Here is a 20,797-nt window from a genome sequence, read left to right as displayed (position 1 = left end):
CTCGTCTCCATCGTAGTCCTTAGTCTTGTCTCCATTGTAGTCCTCAGTCTCGTCTCCACCATAACAAATGGTTCAACCATGCTCTTCAGTTCTGTGACATTCTGCAACATGGATTAAAGACAATGCAATGCATAGACATAAAAACGATGTAAAGGTGGTTTTACCGATGAGTGTTTAGTTGAGTAAAGCTTCTGAAACTCATTGTATTTATCAAACAATTATTCTGATAGTAGATACAACTACCAAAAGTGGCCTTTTCCAAAACTTTCCTGACGATGTCGTCACCCTTCTTGTATTTACACTGTACACCAGCGCTCCATCTTTGGAACACATTTGTGTTCTATGTGTGTTTTCATTGAAGTGCAGAGCAGCCAGGATTGTTCTGCACATAAAGAAAAACAAAACAACTATTTGTTTATGGTCAGGTCTCACTGACTGCAGAACACCACAATGTAAAATAACATGGAAATAAACCCAAAGTATATAAGAAACCAAACAGGGGTGGTATCACCACTTTATTTTGAAATTGCTTGACAGAATTTATGACTGAAAATCAGGGTCGGCCGTGTGGACAGACTAAAGGGCGGCACCTGCAGGAGGGAGCGCCAAATTGTATACTTCAAAAAATTATTATCTTACCGGCACTCCATTCCGTCATGCGAGTAGGACAACATCTGTGGAGTAAAATGGGTCACCAGACTGTGGAAGGCCTCTACGTATGATGTCTGATGGAGGAGAGACAGACGCCTGATGTCTGATGGACGGGAGACAGACGCCTGATGTCTGATGGACGGGAGGCAGACGTCTGATGTCTGTTGGATAGGAGACAGACTCCTGATGTCTGATGGACAAGAGGCAGACTCCTGATGTCTGATGGATGGGAGACAGACGTCTGATGTCTGATGGATGGGAGACAGACGTCTGATGTCTGTTGGATAGGAGACAGACTCCTGATGTCTGATGGACAAGAGGCAGACTCCTGATGTCTGATGGATGGGAGACAGACGTCTGATGTTTGATGGATGGGAGACAGACGTCTGATGTCTGATGGATAGGAGACAGACTCCTGATGTCTGATGGATGGGAGACAGACGTCTGATGTCTGATGGATGGGAGACAGACGTCTGATGTCTGATGGATGGGAGACAGACGTCTGATGTCTGATGGATGGGAGACAGACGTCTGATGTCTGATGGATGGGAGACAGACTCCTGATGTCTGATGGATGGGAGACAGACGTCTGATGTCTGATGGATGGGAGACAGACTCCTGATGACTGATGGATGGGAGACAGACTCTGTGAGACAGACTCCTGATGTCTGATGGACGGGAGACAGACGCCTCCACTCGGCGGAGACAGGCTCCCGGTTTCCCTCAGGTGTGGACACAACAGACCAGTAGAGATGGTGAACCATCTCTACTGGTCTGTTGTGTCCACTCCTCAGCCTCAGCAATCCATGAAGCAAGTCCTGGACAATCTGCCGTCCTGCTGCCTGCTTCTTCTTTATGCCCGAATTTAATGAACAACAATCACTCACTAGTAAACAGAAGCTGTACATGAAAACTAACATGTATATGGTTGCAAATGAGAAAATGACCCGTCCAGCATGTTGCATGTGTACATAGAGAACCATCTGACTTTTGGCAACATGCCAGATGTCAAACAGGTGCGTCAGGTCTGGATGGTCCAACGCAGCATTTTGCAGATGGAGACGTGCCGACCGGTCACCAGTGTTCCAACATGGACGTGGTTTTTAACCTTCTGCAATAATCGTCTCGGACCCTCCTGCTCCAGGTGGAAACGGCCACCAACTTCTTTGCTCTATTTAGTTTAAGAAAACAAAAACAAATATGCAGTACAAGTACAAATGGACACTAAGTGTCTATGACACATGTCCTTGTACCTGAACCACCTGAATGTCCATCGCAGCTTTCTTCCGCAGTTCCATGAGTGTGTATGTGCCAAACTTTGCACTGTGGCCAGGCGAGCCAGCGCGGCCGTCACCCCCACAGCCCACATCTCCTCCCTCAGCCTCCAGTGTGCAGAGCATCCACCACTGTGGCTCCCTGCTGTGTACAGGGTACGCTGCTGGTGTCCAAAGTAGGACCTGATACTGATCACTGCCACTCCCATGAGCCAGCACACTCGCAGCACTTTGGTGGCGCTGGCACCGGCAAACAAAATGGCAGCAGACAAGAAAATGTGACCAGCAGCTGTTTTGCCATTGGAAGGCTGACTGTTCCAGGTGCAGCCATGGACACAGTCCCTACATTGAATGGACAAGCTGGGGAAGAGTCCCAACCTGCTTGGAGGGACATGTGAGCACATTGGACAGCTGCACCATGGAGACAACAGCTGGACGGGGCTGGACCAGAAGACGAGGTAGAAGGTGTGCTGAGGGCTGGCGCAGGGAGAAGCACTGGCATCTGTGCACATTTCTACCTCACTCTCACTCTCACTCTCACTCTCCAAAGACTCATAAGATGGTGCGTAGTCCTCATCTGACATGGCCTCCTCAGCCTCCTCAGCTTCCTCAGCCTCCTCAGCTTCCTCAGCCTCCTCAGCCTCCTCAGCCTCCTCAGCTTCCTCAGCTTCCTCAGTCTCCTCAGCTTCCTCAGCCTCCTCAGCTTCCTCAGCTTCCTCAGTCTCCTCAGCTTCCTCAGTCTCCTCAGCTTCCTCAGCCTCCTCAGCCTCCTCAGCTTCCTCAGCCTCCTCAGCTTCCTCAGCTTCCTCAGTCTCCTCAGCCTCCTCAGTCTCCTCAGTCTCCTCAGCCTCCTCTGGTTGGTCCTCACCCGACTCTTCAATCAGAACATGGCTGATCTCTGTCTGCGTACCCGAGTGGGTAAACTGCTGGCGTGTGAACGCCTGTGAGCATCTCGCAGCAGAGCTTTCATTATTACTTCTGAAAGAAGCAACTCAAACACATCAATTTGGAGAAATGGAGCTTTGCAGGGACGTCTCTGCTGATCTAGAGTCCCGACAGTCCTGCATGGCGGCTTGGTTTGAACCTGAGTTGCAGCATCTGCATGTTCTCTTCAAGCTGTCTGGGTTACCATGTTAACAACCAATATTGATTTGGTATTGTGATGAGCAGTTATTAATAATGTACATCTAAACTGTCACTACTTGCATGTCTGTAAAACTTTCTCAAACACTTCCAGAAATAGCGCCGTCCGCCGGTTCTGTGTCAGATGATGTGGAACCGCCTCCACTTGTTGACCAAGAAGTTCATTGAGCTTCTGAAATAGATTCTCTTTAATAAAAAATGTTTTATTAACATTAAAACACTTCACTAGCAGGATCAAAATCAAAAGAAATGATTGAGTCTGACCAATACATATACTAGTACTAGAATTACCACGATTATGAATATGAGGAGCAGGAACCACGAGTATGTTATAGTAAAGTACCATTGAAGAGGACAAACATTAATAATCACAGAAAACACAGACGCACACACGTTTAACAAAACGTTGTATTACTCTAGAAATACTAGATAACATTTGGATTTACTTCCTGCTACCTTGGCACGTTTTTCCATGGCCGACCTGCTCCTTGTGGGGTTCGGATGTGTGTGGCAGAAAATCCATCGGCGTCCATTTTTGTCGTGTCCATTGAACTTGCCTCGTCCAGTGATGGCGGCGGACGGTGTCTTTGGGGAATTTGAAAAGGTTTACTCCGTCTGCTGGAGTGCCTGCCACACACCGGCCCGGCATACCAGTAAAAAGGTAGAACCAGCAACACGAAATGAACCGAACAAAATCCACCACAACCATAATACCAAGACGGTCAAGTCCTCCTCCTCCTCCTGGGACGTCTCTTCCGCTTTCTTGTCCAACCGCCAACATTTGTGAAGACAATTTTTTTCAATGACGCAAAAATCACAAAAAATGAAAATGTTGACATTCAAGCGCACGTCTAGTGAAAGTAAATCCACATTAGACTGGTATTCTAAAGTGAAAAATTAATAAATGAACATGCGATATGGTGTCAGAGGCACTAGAGGTCTTTTATCAGCTCGATACCGTTGGAACATGGCTGGAGTCCACAGCACAGGACAGGGTGAACACAACCTCCCACAACACACTGGCATGCACGGTTCCAGGGAGGAACTGAGAGTGAACTCTAGTAGTGATCAGGCAGAACTTTGGTCATTTAGGAATCTTTAATATTGTCAGAAGCAAAAACATTTGAACAGGAAGGCGAAAGGTTCATTTCACTGAAAGCACTTACAGTCTTACACTCACCGTGTGTGTGTGTGTGTGTGTGTGTGTGTGTGTGTGTGTGTGTGTGTGTGTGTGTGTGTGTGTGTGTGTGTGTGTGTGTGTGTGTGTGTGTGTGTGTGTGTGTGTGTGTGTGTGTGTGTGTGTGTGTGTGTGTGTGTGTGTGTGTGTCAGCCTGGTAGCACAGTAAAGCTCAGCTCCTGAAGGAGGTTAAATATAGCAAGGTTCTTCAGATACAAAAATATTCTTTGCAGTATTTCTTCATCACGTCATCATAAATCATCCTCAAACACTTCAAATGGCACTTCAAGAAACCAAATCAAATGGCGCGGTGAGGAGGGAGCACTGCCGTTTCACTGACATGGAGGTTTGAGGAGTGTTTGTGAAAACAGTTTGACCCACGACGACAACCAGTGGAACTTTACGGTCCATTTTCACGACAGTGGAGGTCGGACCCACTGCATCCATCACTTTTCTATACAGGCTCCCAAGGCAGACACCGCCGGAGGCTCCAGAGCACTGTTGATGCATGTGCACATCCGCCGTGGTAAATAGTTCCTCTGTTAACTCGTGAGCATCGAACATGGCGGCCTCCGTAGTGGCGTAACTCCCAGTCCGTGTTCTAGTTTTATAGTTGATTCTCCTCCAATAGCATCCGATTCCTCATCAGTCCACTACGTCAGTTCTGTCCACTGTCTTTACAGCGTATGGTTCTCTGCACACGTCTGTGTGGTTTCATTACAGAAACAAGCAACAGCGCCCCCCGTGGCCCAGCATACCAACTACATGGTTGTCAGTGTGTCTGCTGCTGCAGTGGAAACACTTTTCTGTGAGAGACGAGGTGTCCTCACTTGGAATGCTGTGGTGTGACCGGAGTCTGAATCTTCTTTGGACTGTGAGTGTTTCCAAAACTACAATGAAGAACCGAAGACTGAAGGATGGAAATCAGAAACATGAAGAAAAGTAGAAATAAAGTAATATGATTCTGAAATCAGCAAAAAGCACCAGAAAGTTCCTCCCTCCTCTGGGTTCCCTTTTGATCCCATTTAACAAACAAATCATCTGACACTACGAACACTTGGCATGTGTCAAAAACAGTGGAAAGAAACAGCAGGACAGCGAGGTGTCAGGAGGACAGCGAGGTGCTAGGAGGACAGTGAGGTGCCAGGAGGACAGCGAGGTGTCAGGAGGACAGTGAGGTGCCAGGAGGACAGCGAGGTGTCAGGAGGACAGTGAGGTGCCAGGAGGACAGCGAGGTGTCAGGAGGACAGCGAGGTGCTAGGAGGACAGTGAGGTGTCAGGAGGACAGCGAGGTGTCAGGAGGACAGCGAGGTGCTAGGAGGACAGTGAGGTGCCAGGAGGACAGCGAGGTGCCAGGAGGACCGCGAGGTGCCAGGAGGACAGCGAGGTGTCAGGAGGACAGCGAGGTGCTAGGAGGACAGCAAGGTCCCAGGAGGACAGCGAGGTGATGGGAGGACAGCAAGGTGCCGGGAGGACAGCGAGGTGCCAGGACGACAGCGAGGTGACGGGAGGTTCCAGGACAGCGAGGTGCCAGGAGGACAGTGAGGTGCCGGGAGGACAGCGAGGTGATGGGAGGACAGCAAGGTCCCAGGAGGACAGTGAGGTGACGGGAGGACAGCGATGTGACGGGAGGACAGCGAGGTGATGGGAGGACAGCAAGGTGCCGGGAGGACAGTGAGGTGCCAGGACAACAGCGAGGTGACGAGAGGTTCTAGGACAGCGAGGTGCCAGGAGGACAGCGAGGTGCCGAGAGGTTCTAGGACAGCGAGGTGCCAGGAGGACAGCGAGGTGCCGTGAGGACAGCGAGGTGCCGAGAGGTTCTAGGACAGCGAGGTGCCAGGAGGACAGCGAGGTGCCATGAGGACAGCGAGGTGCCAGGAGTACAGTGAGGCGCCGGGAGGACAGAAAGGGGCCAGGAGGACAGCGAGGTGACGGGAGGTTCCAGGACAGCGATGTGTCAGGAGGACAGCAAGGTCCCAGGAGGACAGTGAGGTGACGGGAGGACAGCGAGGTAATTGGAGGATAGCAAGGTGCCAGGAGGACAGCGAGGTGCTGTGAGGACAGCGAGGTGCCGTGAGGACAGCAAGGTGCCAGGAGGACAGCGAGGTGATGGGAGGACAGCAAGGTCCCAGGAGGACAGTGAGGTGACGGGAGGACAGCGAGGTGACGGGAGGACAGCGAGGTGACGGGAGGACAGCGAGGTGCCAGGAGGACAGCGAGGTGCCAGGAGGACAGCGAGGTGACGGGAGGTTCCAGGACAGCGAGGTGCCAGGAGGACAGCAAGGTGACGGGAGGCGGCCTGACACCACGAGGACAAAGTACCAGTCAGAAGACGTTCAGGAAGTGTCCACGCTCCAGGTTCCACTCTGTGTTTCTGGGAGTCAACCAATAAAGTGCTTTCAGAATATAATCTCTCCTTGTCATCGTCTTCATTACTACAATAACTGAGTGTTTCATCAGGACCATGTTCCAGATAGGAAAAATACAGGAAGGCTTCAAAAGGGTCTGTTCAGGCATGAGCAGAGCGCTCCTCCTCCTCCTCCTCCTCCTCCTCCTCCTCCTCTTACTTCTTGAAGGGTGTCAGTCTGCCGATGTTGTGCCAGAAGGTGGTCTTCCTCTTGGGCTCAGCCAGCATGAAGACCTGCTGCTGGGGCAGAGCGCTGGGGAGGGAGGGGTGTTTCTGCCGGAGCAGGAAGTCATAGTAGGGTCTGGTCACCGCTGGGGGACAGACACACAAACAGTGGTCAAGCTCCTCAACACCTCCAAACTCTTCATCAGCCTACACTGATCCTACTGGAGAACATCCGACGGATCCTACTGGAGAACCTCTAACTTATCCTACGAGAGAACCTCTAACTGATCCTCTGACTGATCCTACTGGAGAACCTCTAACTGATCCTATGAGAGAACCTCTAACTGATCTAATGACTGCTCCTACTGATGAACATCTGACTGATCCTACTGGACAACCTCTGACTGATCCTACTGGAGAACCACTAACTTATCCTGCTGGAGAACTTCTAACTGATCCTACTGGAGAACCTCTAACTGATCCTACTGGAGAACCTCTAACTTATCCTACTAGAGAACCTCTGACTGATCCTGCTTGTGAACATCTGACTGATCCTACTGGACAACCTCTGGCTGATCCTACTGGAGAACCGCTAACTGATCCTACTGGAGAACCTCTGACTGATCCTGTTGGAGAACCTCTAACTGATAATACTGGAGAACCTCTGACTGATCCTACTGGAGAACCGCTAACTGATCCTACTGGAGAACCACTAACTTATCCTGCTGGAGAACTTCTAACTGATCCTACTGGAGAACCTCTAACTTATCCTACTGGAGAACCTCTGACTGATCCTGCTTGTGAACATCTGACTGATCCTACTGGACAACCTCTGGCTGATCCTACTGCAGAACCGCTAACTGATCCTACTGGAGAACCTCTGACTGATCCTGCTGGAGAACCTCTAACTGATAATACTGGAGAACCTCTGACTGATCCTACTGGAGAACCGCTAACTGATCCTACTGGAGAACCGCTAACTAATCCTACTGGAGAACCTCTAACTGATCCTACTGGAAAACCTCTAACTTATCCTACTGGAGAACCTCTGACTGATCCTGCTGGAGAACCTCTAACTGATAATACAGGAGAACCTCTGGCTGATCCTACTGGAGAACCGCTAACCGATCCTACTGGAGAACCGCTAACTAATCCTACTGGAGAACCTCTGACTGATCCTACTGAAGAACATCTGACTGATCCTACTGGTGAACCTCTGACTGATCGTACTGGAGAACTTCTGACTGATCCTACTGGAGAACCTCTGGCTGATCCTACTGGAGAGCTTCTGACTGATCCTACTGGAGAACCCCAAACAGATCCTACTGGAGAACTTCTGACTGATCCTACTGGAGAACTTCTGACTGATACTGCCGGACAACCTCTAACATATCATACTGGAGAACCTCTAACTTATCCTACTGGAAAACCTCTGACTGATACTGCCGGACAACCTCTAACATATCATACTGGAGAACCTCTGACTGATCCTGCTTGTGAACATCTGACTGATCCTACTGGACAACCTCTGGCTGATCCTACTGGAGAACTTCTGACTGATCCTACTGGAGAACCCCAAACAGATCCTACTGGAGAACTTCTGACTGATCCTACTGGAGAACTTCTGACTGATACTGCCGGACAACCTCTAACATATCATACTGGACAACCTCTGGCTGATCCTACTGGAGAACCGCTAACTGATCCTACTGGAGAACCACTAACTAATCCTACTGGAGAACCTCTAACTGATCCTACTGGAAAACCTCTAACTTATTCTACTGGAGAACCACTGACTTATCCTACTGGAGAACGTCTAACTGATAATACTGGAGAACCTCTGGCTGATCCTACTGGAGAACCGCTAACCGATCCTACTGGAGAACCGCTAACTAATCCTAGTGGAGAACCTCTAACTGATCCTACTGGAAAATCTCTAACTTATCTTACTGGAGAACCTCTGACTGATCCTGCTGGAGAACCTCTGACTGATAATACTGGAGAACCTCTGACTGATCGTACTGGAGAACCTCTGGCTGATCCTACTGAAGAACATCTGACTGATCCTACTAGAGAACTTCTGACTGATCCTACTGGAGAACCTCTGGCTGATCCTACTGAAGAACATCTGACTGATCCTACTAGAGAACTTCTGACTGATCCTACTGGAGAACTTCTGACTGATCCTACTGGAGAACGTGTGTGTGTACCTTTGGGTTTCCCAGCAGGTCTCTTACAGATGTTCATCATGGCCTGTTTCTTCTGGATCTCAGTGAGAGTAAAGCCTGAGAAAAACACAGAGATGAATTAACGTTCTAAAGTTGCTCACATTTCTTTCTCAATCAAACTATTATTTTAAAGTGGAAATAGAAACGGAGATTTGACAGAGCAAAGTGTGAGTTCTCTCCCAGATGATGTGGTGTTTTTATTCTGCTCATCATTCGGACAGAGGAGCGATGGGGGGAGTCACTGGGACCACAGGAAAATACTAATCACATCGTTTTTCCATTTTCATTTCAGAAACGTTTCCCGTTTACACAACGTTCTGAAAACAACGTCTGTTTCCACGGAAACAGCAGAACTCGTCATGCTTTATTAATCTGCTTGAGGAAATTCCTTCTCTGCATTGACCAGCCTACTTCTAGGGCGCAGAGCTGGTGGAGCTGGTGGAGCCAGAGGCGCTGATGGAGCTAGAGGGGCTGATGGAGCAAGACTGGCTTATGGTGGAGCTGGTGGTGGAGCTGGACCAGCTGGTCTAGCTGATGGAACTGGTGGAGCTGGTGGGCGAGTTGGTGGAGCTGGTGGAGCTGATGGTGGAGCTGATGGTGGAGCTGATGGTGGAGCTGGTGCAGCTGGTGGAGCCGGTGGAGCTGACGGTGGAGCTGGTGGAGCTGATGGAGCTGATGGAGCTGATGGAGCTGATGGAGCTGATGGTGGAGCTGATGGAGCTGGTGGAGCTGATGGTGGAGCTGATGGTGGAGCTGATGGTGGAACTGGTGGAGCTGGTGGAGCTGATGGTGGAGCTGATGGTGGAGCTGATGGAGCGAGGGTCTTGCTCAGGGACCCACGTGGGGACCTGTCCACAGTGGAAATTGAATCTGGGAACTTCTAATCCCAAGTCGGCCTCTCGAATCTGGAGTCCACTAGTTAGCACGCACGCACGCACGCACGCACGCACGCACACACACCTCACACACACACACCTCACACACACACACACACACACACACGCACACACACCTCACACACACACACCTCACACACACACACACACACACACCTCCCACACACACACACACACACACACACACACAGCAGAGAAGGAGGGGCTGTAGACACTGGGAGAACAGGGCCCTCTAGTGGACAGTACTGAAGTGCTTCAGGTTCTTTTGAAGGCTGAAGCAGCCAGACTGGCTTGTTGTGGTTCAGACTGGAGTTTGGTGTTGCTATGTAAGAAAACTAGATGGAGATAGACCATAGACGCTCCACTCTAATGCATTCAGGACTAAATACTACATTGTGACGTGTATATTTTGCTTCTTAACAGTAATATATATACTTTTCTCATTATTATCTTTGCTGATGCATTAAATAAACTTTCTTGCTTTGTTTAAAAGTATTTTGTCTTTTAAGGTAATAGCTTATTTTCATTGGCGATGGTTTTCACTTGTACTTGTACTTGTACTTGTACCTGTACCTGTACCTGTACCTGTACTTGTACCTGTACCTGTACCCATACCCATACCTGTACTTGTACCTGTACCCGTACCCGTACCTGACTCCCCTCACTCCAAACTTCACTCCATGTCCTTGTTTGTTCCCCCTGTAGTTCCACATTACTTCTCTCTGCAGCCTAACCTGAGCTGCTGGAGACTCTGAACTGTGAACTAGTTTCTTTTCTCCTCTTCTTAGTTTTTAATAGAACATTAAAACTTATGTGTTCTCTGCAGGCCTCCTGTAGCTCAGTCCAACACTTTAGAACGTCACAGTCACACTGAACTAAACTGCTGAGGGAACCAGCAGGATCCTCAATACTTCTGTTCATATCAAAATCAGCATTTTCAAAGAATATTTATTCTTCAATGAAAAGCATGAATGATGTGCAGTTATTCAAACATATGTCAACATTTTGGAAATGAAAAATGAGATCATAGATCTATAGAAATAGTCCACCTGTGTGGATTCTACAGATATAACTCCTCAACATCTTGGAAAGAAAATCCCTCCTCTGCTTCAGCATTTGATCATCAAGATGAGTCAGAGAATTACCAACCAATCAGAGACTGCCTTTCAAAGTGTGTATATACCGCATGGTATCAATTGACCAATCAGGTTCAGCCCATGTTTCAGTGTACGCAGAGGAGTAGAGAGCAATATTCATGGCATTGCAATATAAAACAGTATATGAAGTGAGTTAGGCAGTGATAGAGCCAGAGAGCTGGGCAGTCCTCACAAGTATAGTGACATGAAATCTTGCAAACAGGAGTTGACTTAAAACATTTTTTTTAAAGAAAACAGTTTAAAATGTATAAAATCCAGAAAACAGGAGGGAATGTGAGTTTAGTCTGGATTCCAGCTCATGTTGGAATTGAAGGGAATGAGAATGTGGACATTTGATCTCCCCAATCTAATGGAATAACAATCCCAGACAGTAGAACTCCTGTTCAGCTGAGCAAAGCTGAGAGGAGAACAGCAGTTAAGAAACACGTACTGAACAAGTAAATACTCAGACGTGAATCAGCCATGCTGGAGGGAACGTGGGAGAGTCGATACACACACACATATTTTGGAATGACCAGAAGATCCAAACATTTTGGACAACTATACATATAACAATGCAAAATATACTAGGATACAAGATTATCAAGAGCTGTAAGATACTGTATCTGGGTACCCTAATGGAGAACCACTACACACAGGGGATAGATGTCTGGTTGAAGTAGTACTGAGAGCTGCAAAAAGGTTCTAACAAGGAACTGGGGTAGAGTGGATCCACCGACTGGGAACAATGGACAGACAAAACAGAGGAAATCTACACAATGGAAAAACCGACATATTGACTAAGACGACAAGAAGCAGAAGAAGAAGAGAAGTGGAAGAAATGGACCTTGGTTCTTCTTTCAGGAACCCGGAGAACGACAGACTAAATGAAAGACTGATCAACGAAGAAGACAAAGCAAAAGAACTGAGAACATAGATTGAAGCTCCCAACAGGAAACCACCCTCTTTTCTTTCTTTCTTAGTTTTTTCTCTCTATCATTAATCCCAGTTCTGTCTAGATTAAGTTAACTTCAACTTCATTTGTTCAGGACGTTCTGTCCTGTTGTTTCTGTTTGTGTGGAAAAATGGGAAAAATCAATAAAGACTGAAGTGGAAAAAAACAATACACTGATTAAATTGATAAAGAAAGAAAATACTGTAATTAAATAGTATTTTGGGTACTTGAGTACAGTTTAGTCATTTTAGGTCATGATTTCAATCAATATTCAATAAATATCTTCAGTAGAGTCCATCCTGGAGGAGATGAGGGGCTGGATGAGGATGAGGATGAGGAGGACAGTAGAGTCCATCCTGGAGGAGATGAAGGTCTGGGTGAGGATGAGGAGGACAGTAGAGTCCATCCTGGAGGAGATGAAGGTCTGGGTGAGGATGAGGAGGACAGTAGAGTCCATCCTGGAGGAGATGAAGGTCTGGCTGAGGATGAGGAGGACAGTAGAGTCCATCCTGGAGGAGATGAAGGTCTGGATGAGGATGAGGAGGACAGTAGAGTCCATCCTGGAGGAGATGAAGGTCTGGATGAGGATGAGGAGGACAGTACTCCATCCTGGAGGAGATGAAGGGCTGGATGAGGATGAGGAGGACAGTACTCCATCCTGGAGGAGATGAAGGTCTGGGTGAGGATGAGGAGGACAGTACTCCATCCTGGAGGAGATGAAGGTCTGGGTGAGGATGAGGAGGACAGTAGAGTCCATCCTGGAGGAGATGAAGGTCTGGATGAGGATGAGGAGGACAGTACTCCATCCTGGAGGAGATGAAGGTCTGGGTGAGGATGAGGAGGACAGTACTCCATCCTGGAGGAGATGAAGGTCTGGGTGAGGATGAGGAGGACAGTACTCCATCCTGGAAGAGATGAAGGTCTGGGTGAGGATGAGGAGGACAGTAGAGTCCATCCTGGAGGAGATGAAGGTCTGGATGAGGATGAGGAGGACAGTAGAGTCCATCCTGGAGCAGATGAGGGGCTGGATGAGGATGAGGAGGACAGTACTCCATCCTGGAGGAGATGAAGGTCTGGATGAGGATGAGGAGGACAGTACTCCATCCTGGAAGAGATGAAGGGCTGGATGAGGATGAGGATGACAGTACTCCATCCTGGAGGAGATGAGGGGCTGGATGAGGATGAGGATGAGGAGGACAGTAGAGTCCATCCTGGAAGAGATGAAGGTCTGGATGAGGATGAGGAAGACAGTAGAGTTCATCCTGGAAGAGATGAAGGGCTGGATGAGGATGAGGAGGACAGTAGAGTCCATCCTGGAGGAGATGAAGGTCTGGGTGAGGATGAGGAGGACAGTACTCCATCCTGGAGGAGATGAGGGGCTGGATGAGGATGAGGAGGACAGTACTCCATCCTGGAGGAGATGAAGGTCTGGATGAGGATGAGGAGGACAGTACTCCATCCTGGAAGAGATGAAGGGCTGGATGAGGATGAGGATGACAGTACTCCATCCTGGAGGAGATGAGGGGCTGGATGAGGATGAGGAGGACAGTAGAGTCCATCCTGGAGCAGATGAGGGGCTGGATGAGGATGAGGAGGACAGTACTCCATCCTGGAGGAGATGAAGGTCTGGATGAGGATGAGGATGACAGTACTCCATCCTGGAGGAGATGAGGGGCTGGATGAGGATGAGGATGAGGAGGACAGTAGAGTCCATCCTGGAAGAGATGAAGGTCTGGATGAGGATGAGGAGGACAGTAGAGTCCATCCTGGAAGAGATGAAGGGCTGGATGAGGATGAGGAGGACAGTAGAGTCCATCCTGGAGGAGATGAAGGTCTGGGTGAGGATGAGGAGGACCGTAGAGTCCATCCTGGAGGAGATGAAGGTCTGGATGAGGAGGACAGTAGAGTCCATCCTGGAAGAGATGAAGGGCTGGATGAGGATGAGGAGGACAGTAGAGTCCATCCTGGAAGAGATGAAGGTCTGGATGAGGATGAGGAGGACCGTAGAGTCCATCCTGGAGGAGATGAAGGTCTGGATGAGGAGGACAGTAGAGTCCGACCCCGTCTCGCTGGACGAGCTTCTCAGCGTCGGCTATAGTGAGGGAGGGACGGAGTCTGGTGAGAAAGCGTGCGGTTCTGATCCCCCGTTCCTTCATGGCGATGTTCTTAAGATGATAGAAACAGGATTTACATAGATGCTTGATCTGATTTTCAAAAGTGAGATGAGGGTCCAGCCTCACGCTGAGGTTGGTGACAGCTGATGTTCTGTCCATTAAAGGAGATGGAGGTTCTGGAGGATGAGTGGACCTGGAGAGGAGGGGGCAATAATCAAGTTTGTTCAGTTTAGCTGAAGGAAGTTTTGACTCATTCAGACCTCTATCTCCTCCAGGCAAGGAGAGGATGATGATGATGATGATGATGATGATGATGATGATGATGATGATGATGATGATGATGATGATGATGGAGCAGTTGAAGAGAATGAAGCAGTTTTCATGCATCGCTGTGTGTCGTCAGCATAGCAGTGAAATGAAATTCCATACTTTATAAGACACGAGTAGATGTCATGTAGATGATGGAAGCGCTATGGACCCAGGACGGACCTCTGGGGGACACCGCAGGTAACCTGGAGACTGTGAGACTAGTACACGTTGTTGGGCCTTAAGAGTCCACTGAACTCCTCCAGAAGTTTCTCCTCCAGAGGAGAAACACCAGGAACAATGAACAGGACATAAAACAGCAGGGAGGGGGGCAAAGGCCCCAGGAAGTCTCCACCCCCCCCAGGTTGGCAACCAATGAAAATGGTCGAACCCGACCCGGAAACCAGAGGGGTCCAGAAGTCAACTTGGTGAGACTCCCTTTCTACCAACTGTCCCCTGCTTCTCATCCCAGCCACCAGGAGGGACACACGTCTCTGCTGGCTTGGGACGGTAAAGAGAGCACCAAGTAGGTCCAAGGGACAGAACCAACGTCAGCCCGCTGGACGAGCAGGACACAGTTTGGACTACTTCTTCTCTTTCCTTTTTTTCTGGAGACCCGAGCCAGCGTCTCCTCTCCTCCTTCAGCTGCCTCGCTGTCCACTCCTGCAGCTGAAGCAGGACGCTGAGGATTCAGGACGCTGAATTCTGACCAGGTAACAACCAGGTACCACAGTCTCAGAGAACCGCACAGCACCACGCACGGTGCTGTCCAACACACAACCACTGACGGTGCTGTCCAACACAGCACCACGGACGGTGCTGTCCAGCACAGCACCACGGACGGTGCTGTCCAACACAGCACCACGGACGGTGCTGTCCAACACACAACCACTGACGGTGCTGTCCAACACAGCACCACGGACGGTGCTGTCCAGCACAGCACCACGGACGGTGCTGTCCAACACAGCACCACTGACGGTGCTGTCCAACACAGCACCACGGACGGTGCTGTCCAACACAGCACCACGGACGGTGCTGTCCAGCACAGCAGGACAGTAAGAGCTTTGTCTGGGCAGCACCTGTTAGATTAGCGTGAAGCTAACATGCAATGTGTTTCAATGTGCCGCTGAGAAGGCCACAGCGTCCCAGATGTTTGTCTACGTGAGTTCAGGCGCACCAACCAAGTCCGGGACTCGGGTTTTCCACCTCAGAACCAAAGGTCCAAGTGAGTTCCAGGCCCACTGGGAGCTCTGTGTGGAGGAGCCAGGGTTCAGAACCGAACCTCGCCAGAATCCTCTGTCTTCCCCTCTTTCACTAACCTGAGTCTGCCCTTCCCTGCGCTCCTGTTATCTGATCAAGATAAACTCCCACACACAGACCACATCTGCCTCGATCACACTGCATGTCCCGAAATCCACTTAGAACTCCGACACTCAGAACCGGGCCAAAGGAACCGCCCGTTTGTTTACAGTAGGTGAGACCGCTTCGCTCCGAGACCGCCCTTGTGCATGCATGCGACGGACGTCTTGTTTATCTGGTCGCGAAGCAACCGCCGCGTCCCGCAGAAAGAGCGAGTCAAACGCCTCTAGTGGTCGCGTGGGTCATCACAATCCCTCTTGACGTCCACCTGGTGGCCGCATCAAGCCATTGCACTCTCAAATCTATTACAAAGATTTAGAACAAATCTATTCAAATGAATAATTTTTCATTAACAAATAATTTTTGATAATTTATTACCTTTAAGTAATTAATCAATTACTTTAGGAGTTGTTAATGAGTAAATGACCGTTTATTTCCATTAATAAAATACATTTTTCATAAATTCCGTCCAGTGATTTATTACTTTCAGTAATATATAACTTACAGTAATTTAAGGCTAATAACCAACCATAAATCCCAACAATGTTGTGGAGGTATAGAGAGAAGGTCTAGTACACGTTGTGGAGGTATAGAGAGAAGGTCTAGTACACGTTGTGGAGGTATAGAGAGAAGGTCTAGTAGACGTTGTGGAGGTATAGAGAGAAGGTCTAGTACACGTTGTGGAGGTATAGAGAGAAGGTCTAGTACACATTGTGGAGGTATAGAGAGAAGGTCTAGTAGACGTTGTGGAGGTATAGAGAGAAGGTCTAGTACACGTTGTGGAGGTATAGAGAGAAGGTCTAGTAGACGTGGAGGTATAGAGAGAAGGTCTAGTAGACGTTGTGGAGGTATAGAGAGAAAGTCTAGTACATGTGGAGGTATAGAGAGAAGGTCTAGTAGACGTTGTGGAGGTATAGAGAGAAGGTCTAGTACATGTGGAGGTATAGAGAGAAGGTCTAGTAGACGTTGTGGAGGTACAGAGAGAAGGTCTAGTAGACGTTGTGGAGGTATAGAGAGAAGGTCTAGTACACGTTGTGGAGGTATAGAGAGAAGGTCTAGTACACGTTGTGGAGGTATAGAGAGAAGGTCTAGTAGACGTTGTGGAGGTACAGAGAGAAGGTCTAGTAGACGTTGTGGAGGTATAGAGAGAAGGTCTAGTAGACGTGGAGGTATAGAGAGAAGGTCTAGTACACGTTGTGGAGGTATAGAGAGAAGGTCTAGTACACGTTGTGGAGGTATAGAGAGAAGGTCTAGCAGACGTTGTGGATGTGTCGGTGGCGCGCTGACCTGATGGAGGTTCAGTCTGACCTGATGGACGTTCAGTCTGACCTGATGGAGGTTCAGTCTGACCTGATGGACGTTCAGTCTGACCTGATGGAGGTTCAGTCTGACCTGATGGAGGTTCAGTCTGACCTGATTTAGGTATGTGACGATGGCCGCAATTTTCTTCCTGATTCGTGATCCGCATTACCCAGAAAACCTACATTCTGATTGGACAGCGTTGCATAATTCCTCAGGATTCCCTAGAATGACGTAGTGGGGAAACCCCTCGTCCTCCGCCATTTTGAATTTTTTACTTCCGTCAACATTCAGATCGTCACTGGAACGTATTAAAAACTCACTGGACTTCAACACATAAAAACTACTTCAACAGATGAAGGGACGCTTTTGAAAGGTAAAACAACGTGTTTTTGATTGTTTTGACTTTCTAATCCCGAAGTTTCCTAACTTTTTATGGTTCAGAAAAAAGGTTGACTGAGCAGGAAGAGGAAGAGGAGGAGGAGGAGGAGGAAGAGGAGGAGGAGGGCAAGGATTTGATTTGTTATTGACCAATATAATAAAAATACATGACACACATTTACCATGTTAATAAAAAAACATGTATATGGATAAAAAGTGACTAATACATTAAATATGGTGTGGTAGTATGTAATATGTAGTATGTAGTAGTATGGTAGTAGGGTGTGGCAGCTCCAATCTTAAAACTATCAAATGTATTTCAGACCAAGAACAAACTTAAAATATATAATATTATTCCTTCATATTGGAGTATAAAGAGACACGCCTTCCCTGAAAGCTTCATTGAGATATCTTGATTGTTAAAGAAACTACAAATAGTCACAGATTTGTGTACTAATTACCTTTAAGAATATTGAACTAATTAGTAAACTTCTTTGACCTATAAATTCCTCAGTTGTTAAGATATCTGAATGGTTTGGGTGTCATTGTCTTTGTTTGTCCTGCTCTGTCCAGTGGGACCAGTTACATTCTATTTGGTTCAGTTTGAATATTTCTTTACATACCTACCTGATTGAGGTGGAGGTGGTGCTCTGACCTGATGGAGGTGGAGTGCAGTCTGACCTGATGGATGTGTAGGTGAAACCTGACCTGATGGAGGTGTGGGCGGAGTCACCTGTCTCCTGGTCGTGCTGGACCTGCCTCCTCTCGTCCTGGAAGGCTCGGAGCCAGCGCTGCTTCTGCTCAGGCTTCTTGGCCCAGAGGAGGTGCAGCTCCTCCCCGCAGACGGAGCGCAGCTTCAGGCCGTTCTTCACGCTGACGTTGAAGTCCTTCTCCTTCCCGTCCTCCAGGTCCAGCACCTCCATGTGGTCCATGTCCATCCTGCCTTTGTAATACATCACGTCACGCCGCAGGAGGTCCTGCAACACAGAGGAGGATCATCAGCAGAGGAACCAGACGTCCTCACTGTGGTTCCTCCTCCTGGGGCTGCAGGAGGAGGAACCAGTCGTCCTCCTCCTGGAGCTGCAGGAGGAGGAACCAGTCATCGTCCTCCTAGAGCTGCAGGAGGAGGAACCAGTCGTCGTCCTCCTAGAGCTGCAGGAGGAGGAACCAGTCGTCCTCTTCCTGGAGCTGCAGGAGGAGGAACCAGTCGTCGTCCTCCTAGAGCTGCAGGAGGAGGAACCAGTCGTCGTCCTCCTAGAGCTGCAGGAGGAGGAACCAGTCGTCCTCTTCCTGAAGCTGCAGGAGGAGGAACCAGACACCTGACGTTCTCTCACGGCACACTGGTGTTTTTGGAAATCACTGGTTTAGATGGATGAAACAGGTTGTTCTGGAAATCCTGTACAGGATACAGGCTTCAGGATTGTAAATGTTTGGTCCACAAGAGGTTCCCCAGAGATACACTAGAGGTTCCCCAGAGGTCCACCAGAGGTTCTGTAGAGGCCCATCAGAGGTCCACTAGAGGATTCCCAGAGGTCCACCAGAGGTTCTGTAGATGCTCATCAGAGGTCCACTCGAAGTTCTCCAGAGATCCACCAGAGGTTCTGTAGAGGCCCTTCAGAAGTTCTACAAAGGTTCACCAGAGATTCCGTAGAGGTCCACCAAAGGTTCCCTGATCTACACATTGTTATTCTAGGATTAGCTCAGAACAACTTTAATGAGATCTTCAGATTAGCTCCAGATAATAAAGTGGGCAGGTTCATCATTAGACTTGTTTCCACCATGCAGGATGTGCAGTACAGTCCGGTACAGTACGGTATGATTCGGTTCGGTCGAGTATGGCGCTTGGATGGAGGAACTGTTGGAGGGACCGAAGATGGAGGAACCACCTCTGGAGGAACCAACGCTGGAGGAACCGGTGTCCGCTGGAGAGCCGGTGTCTGCTGGAGGAACTAAGGCTCTGTTTGGAGGAACCGACTCTCCACTGGAGGAACAGAAGCTCAGCTGGAGAAACCGACTATCATCTGGAGAAACCAACGCTTCACTCGTGGAACCAAAGCTCAGCTGGAGGAACTGACACTCCGCTGGAGGAACAGACGCTGCGCTGGAAGAAGCGACACTCAACTAAAGAAACCGACGCTCAATGCTCTGCTACAGGAACTGACACTCTGCTGAAGATACCAATATTGGAGGAACCGACACTTAAGAAACCGACGCTCCACTGGAAGAACCGACGCTGGAGAAATCAACACTCCGCTGGAGGAACCAACTCTCCTCTGGAGTAACCGACTCTCCACTGGAGGACACAAAGCTAAGATGGGGGAACTGACTCTCTGCTGGAGGAACCGACGCTTCGCTGGGGGAACCAAAGCTCAGCTGGAGGAACCGACGCTCTGCTACAGGAACCGGTGCTTTGGATGTACTGATGCTGGAGGAACATATGCTGGAGTAACCGATGCTCTGCTGGAGGAACCGCTGCTTTGCTGGAGGACCCAACTCTGTGCTGGAGGAAATGACTCTCTGCTGGAGGAACCGATGCTCCACTGGAGGAACCGAATCTCCACTGGAGGAACCAACTGTCCTTTGGAGGAACAAGGTCTGTGCTGGAGGAACCAAAGCTAAGCTGTAGGAACTGACACTCCACTGGAGGAACCAAGTCTCCTCTGGAGGATTCGACTCTCCACTGCAGGAACTGAAGCTAGGACAGAGGAACTGACACTCCGCTGGAGGAACCGGAAATCTTCTGGGGGAACAAACTCTCCTCTGGAGGAACCGACTCTCCACTGGAAGAACCGACACTCCGCAGGAGGAACCGATGCTCCGCTGGTGGAACCAACTCTGCGCTGGAGGAATCAGCACTCCGTTCTAGGAACCGACGTTCCAATGCAGGAACCAAGGCTCTGGTGGAGGAACCGATACTCTGCTGGAGGAACCAACTCTCTGCTGGAGGAACCGACACTGCGCTGGAGGGACCGACGTTCCGCTGGAAGTACTGACACTTTGATGGAAGAACTGACGCTCCGCTGGAGGAATCTACTGGACGTACCAATGCTGGAGGAACCGATACCTTGCTGGAGGAACCGCTAAAGGAACCGACGCCCTGCTGGACGTACCGATGCTGGAGGAACCAACACTGGAGAAACTGATTCTCCGCTGAACGAACTGACGCTCCGTTAGTGGAATCGACACTCCACTGGACAGACCCTGACCCTAGAACCATGACCTGGAAGCTATTAAACACCAACATGGACGACAAAACTAGAACACGGACTGGGAGTCACACCACCATGCAGGCCACCATGTTTTATA

General features: G+C 49.1%; 1 protein-coding gene across 1 annotated transcript in view; it reads right to left on the bottom strand.

The window, feature by feature from the left end:
• Positions 1-6,808: 6,808 nt before the first annotated feature.
• arhgef4 (Rho guanine nucleotide exchange factor (GEF) 4) overlaps positions 6,809-20,797 on the bottom strand; it is a gene marked incomplete at both ends in the record, with an annotated part of 88,170 nt that continues 74,181 nt past the window's right edge. Inside the window, 3 exons of the mRNA XM_080489400.1 lie at positions 6,809-6,963; positions 9,028-9,102; positions 18,225-18,468. Coding sequence (XP_080345526.1) covers positions 6,809-6,963; positions 9,028-9,102; positions 18,225-18,468 — 474 coding nt within the window. The remainder of the gene's footprint in view (positions 6,964-9,027; positions 9,103-18,224; positions 18,469-20,797) is intronic.

This window comes from Lipophrys pholis (genome assembly GCF_963383615.2).
Source record: "Lipophrys pholis genome assembly, chromosome: 20".
Lineage (NCBI taxonomy): Eukaryota > Metazoa > Chordata > Actinopteri > Blenniiformes > Blenniidae > Lipophrys > Lipophrys pholis.
This window is presented reverse-complemented; position numbering and strand designations above follow the sequence as displayed.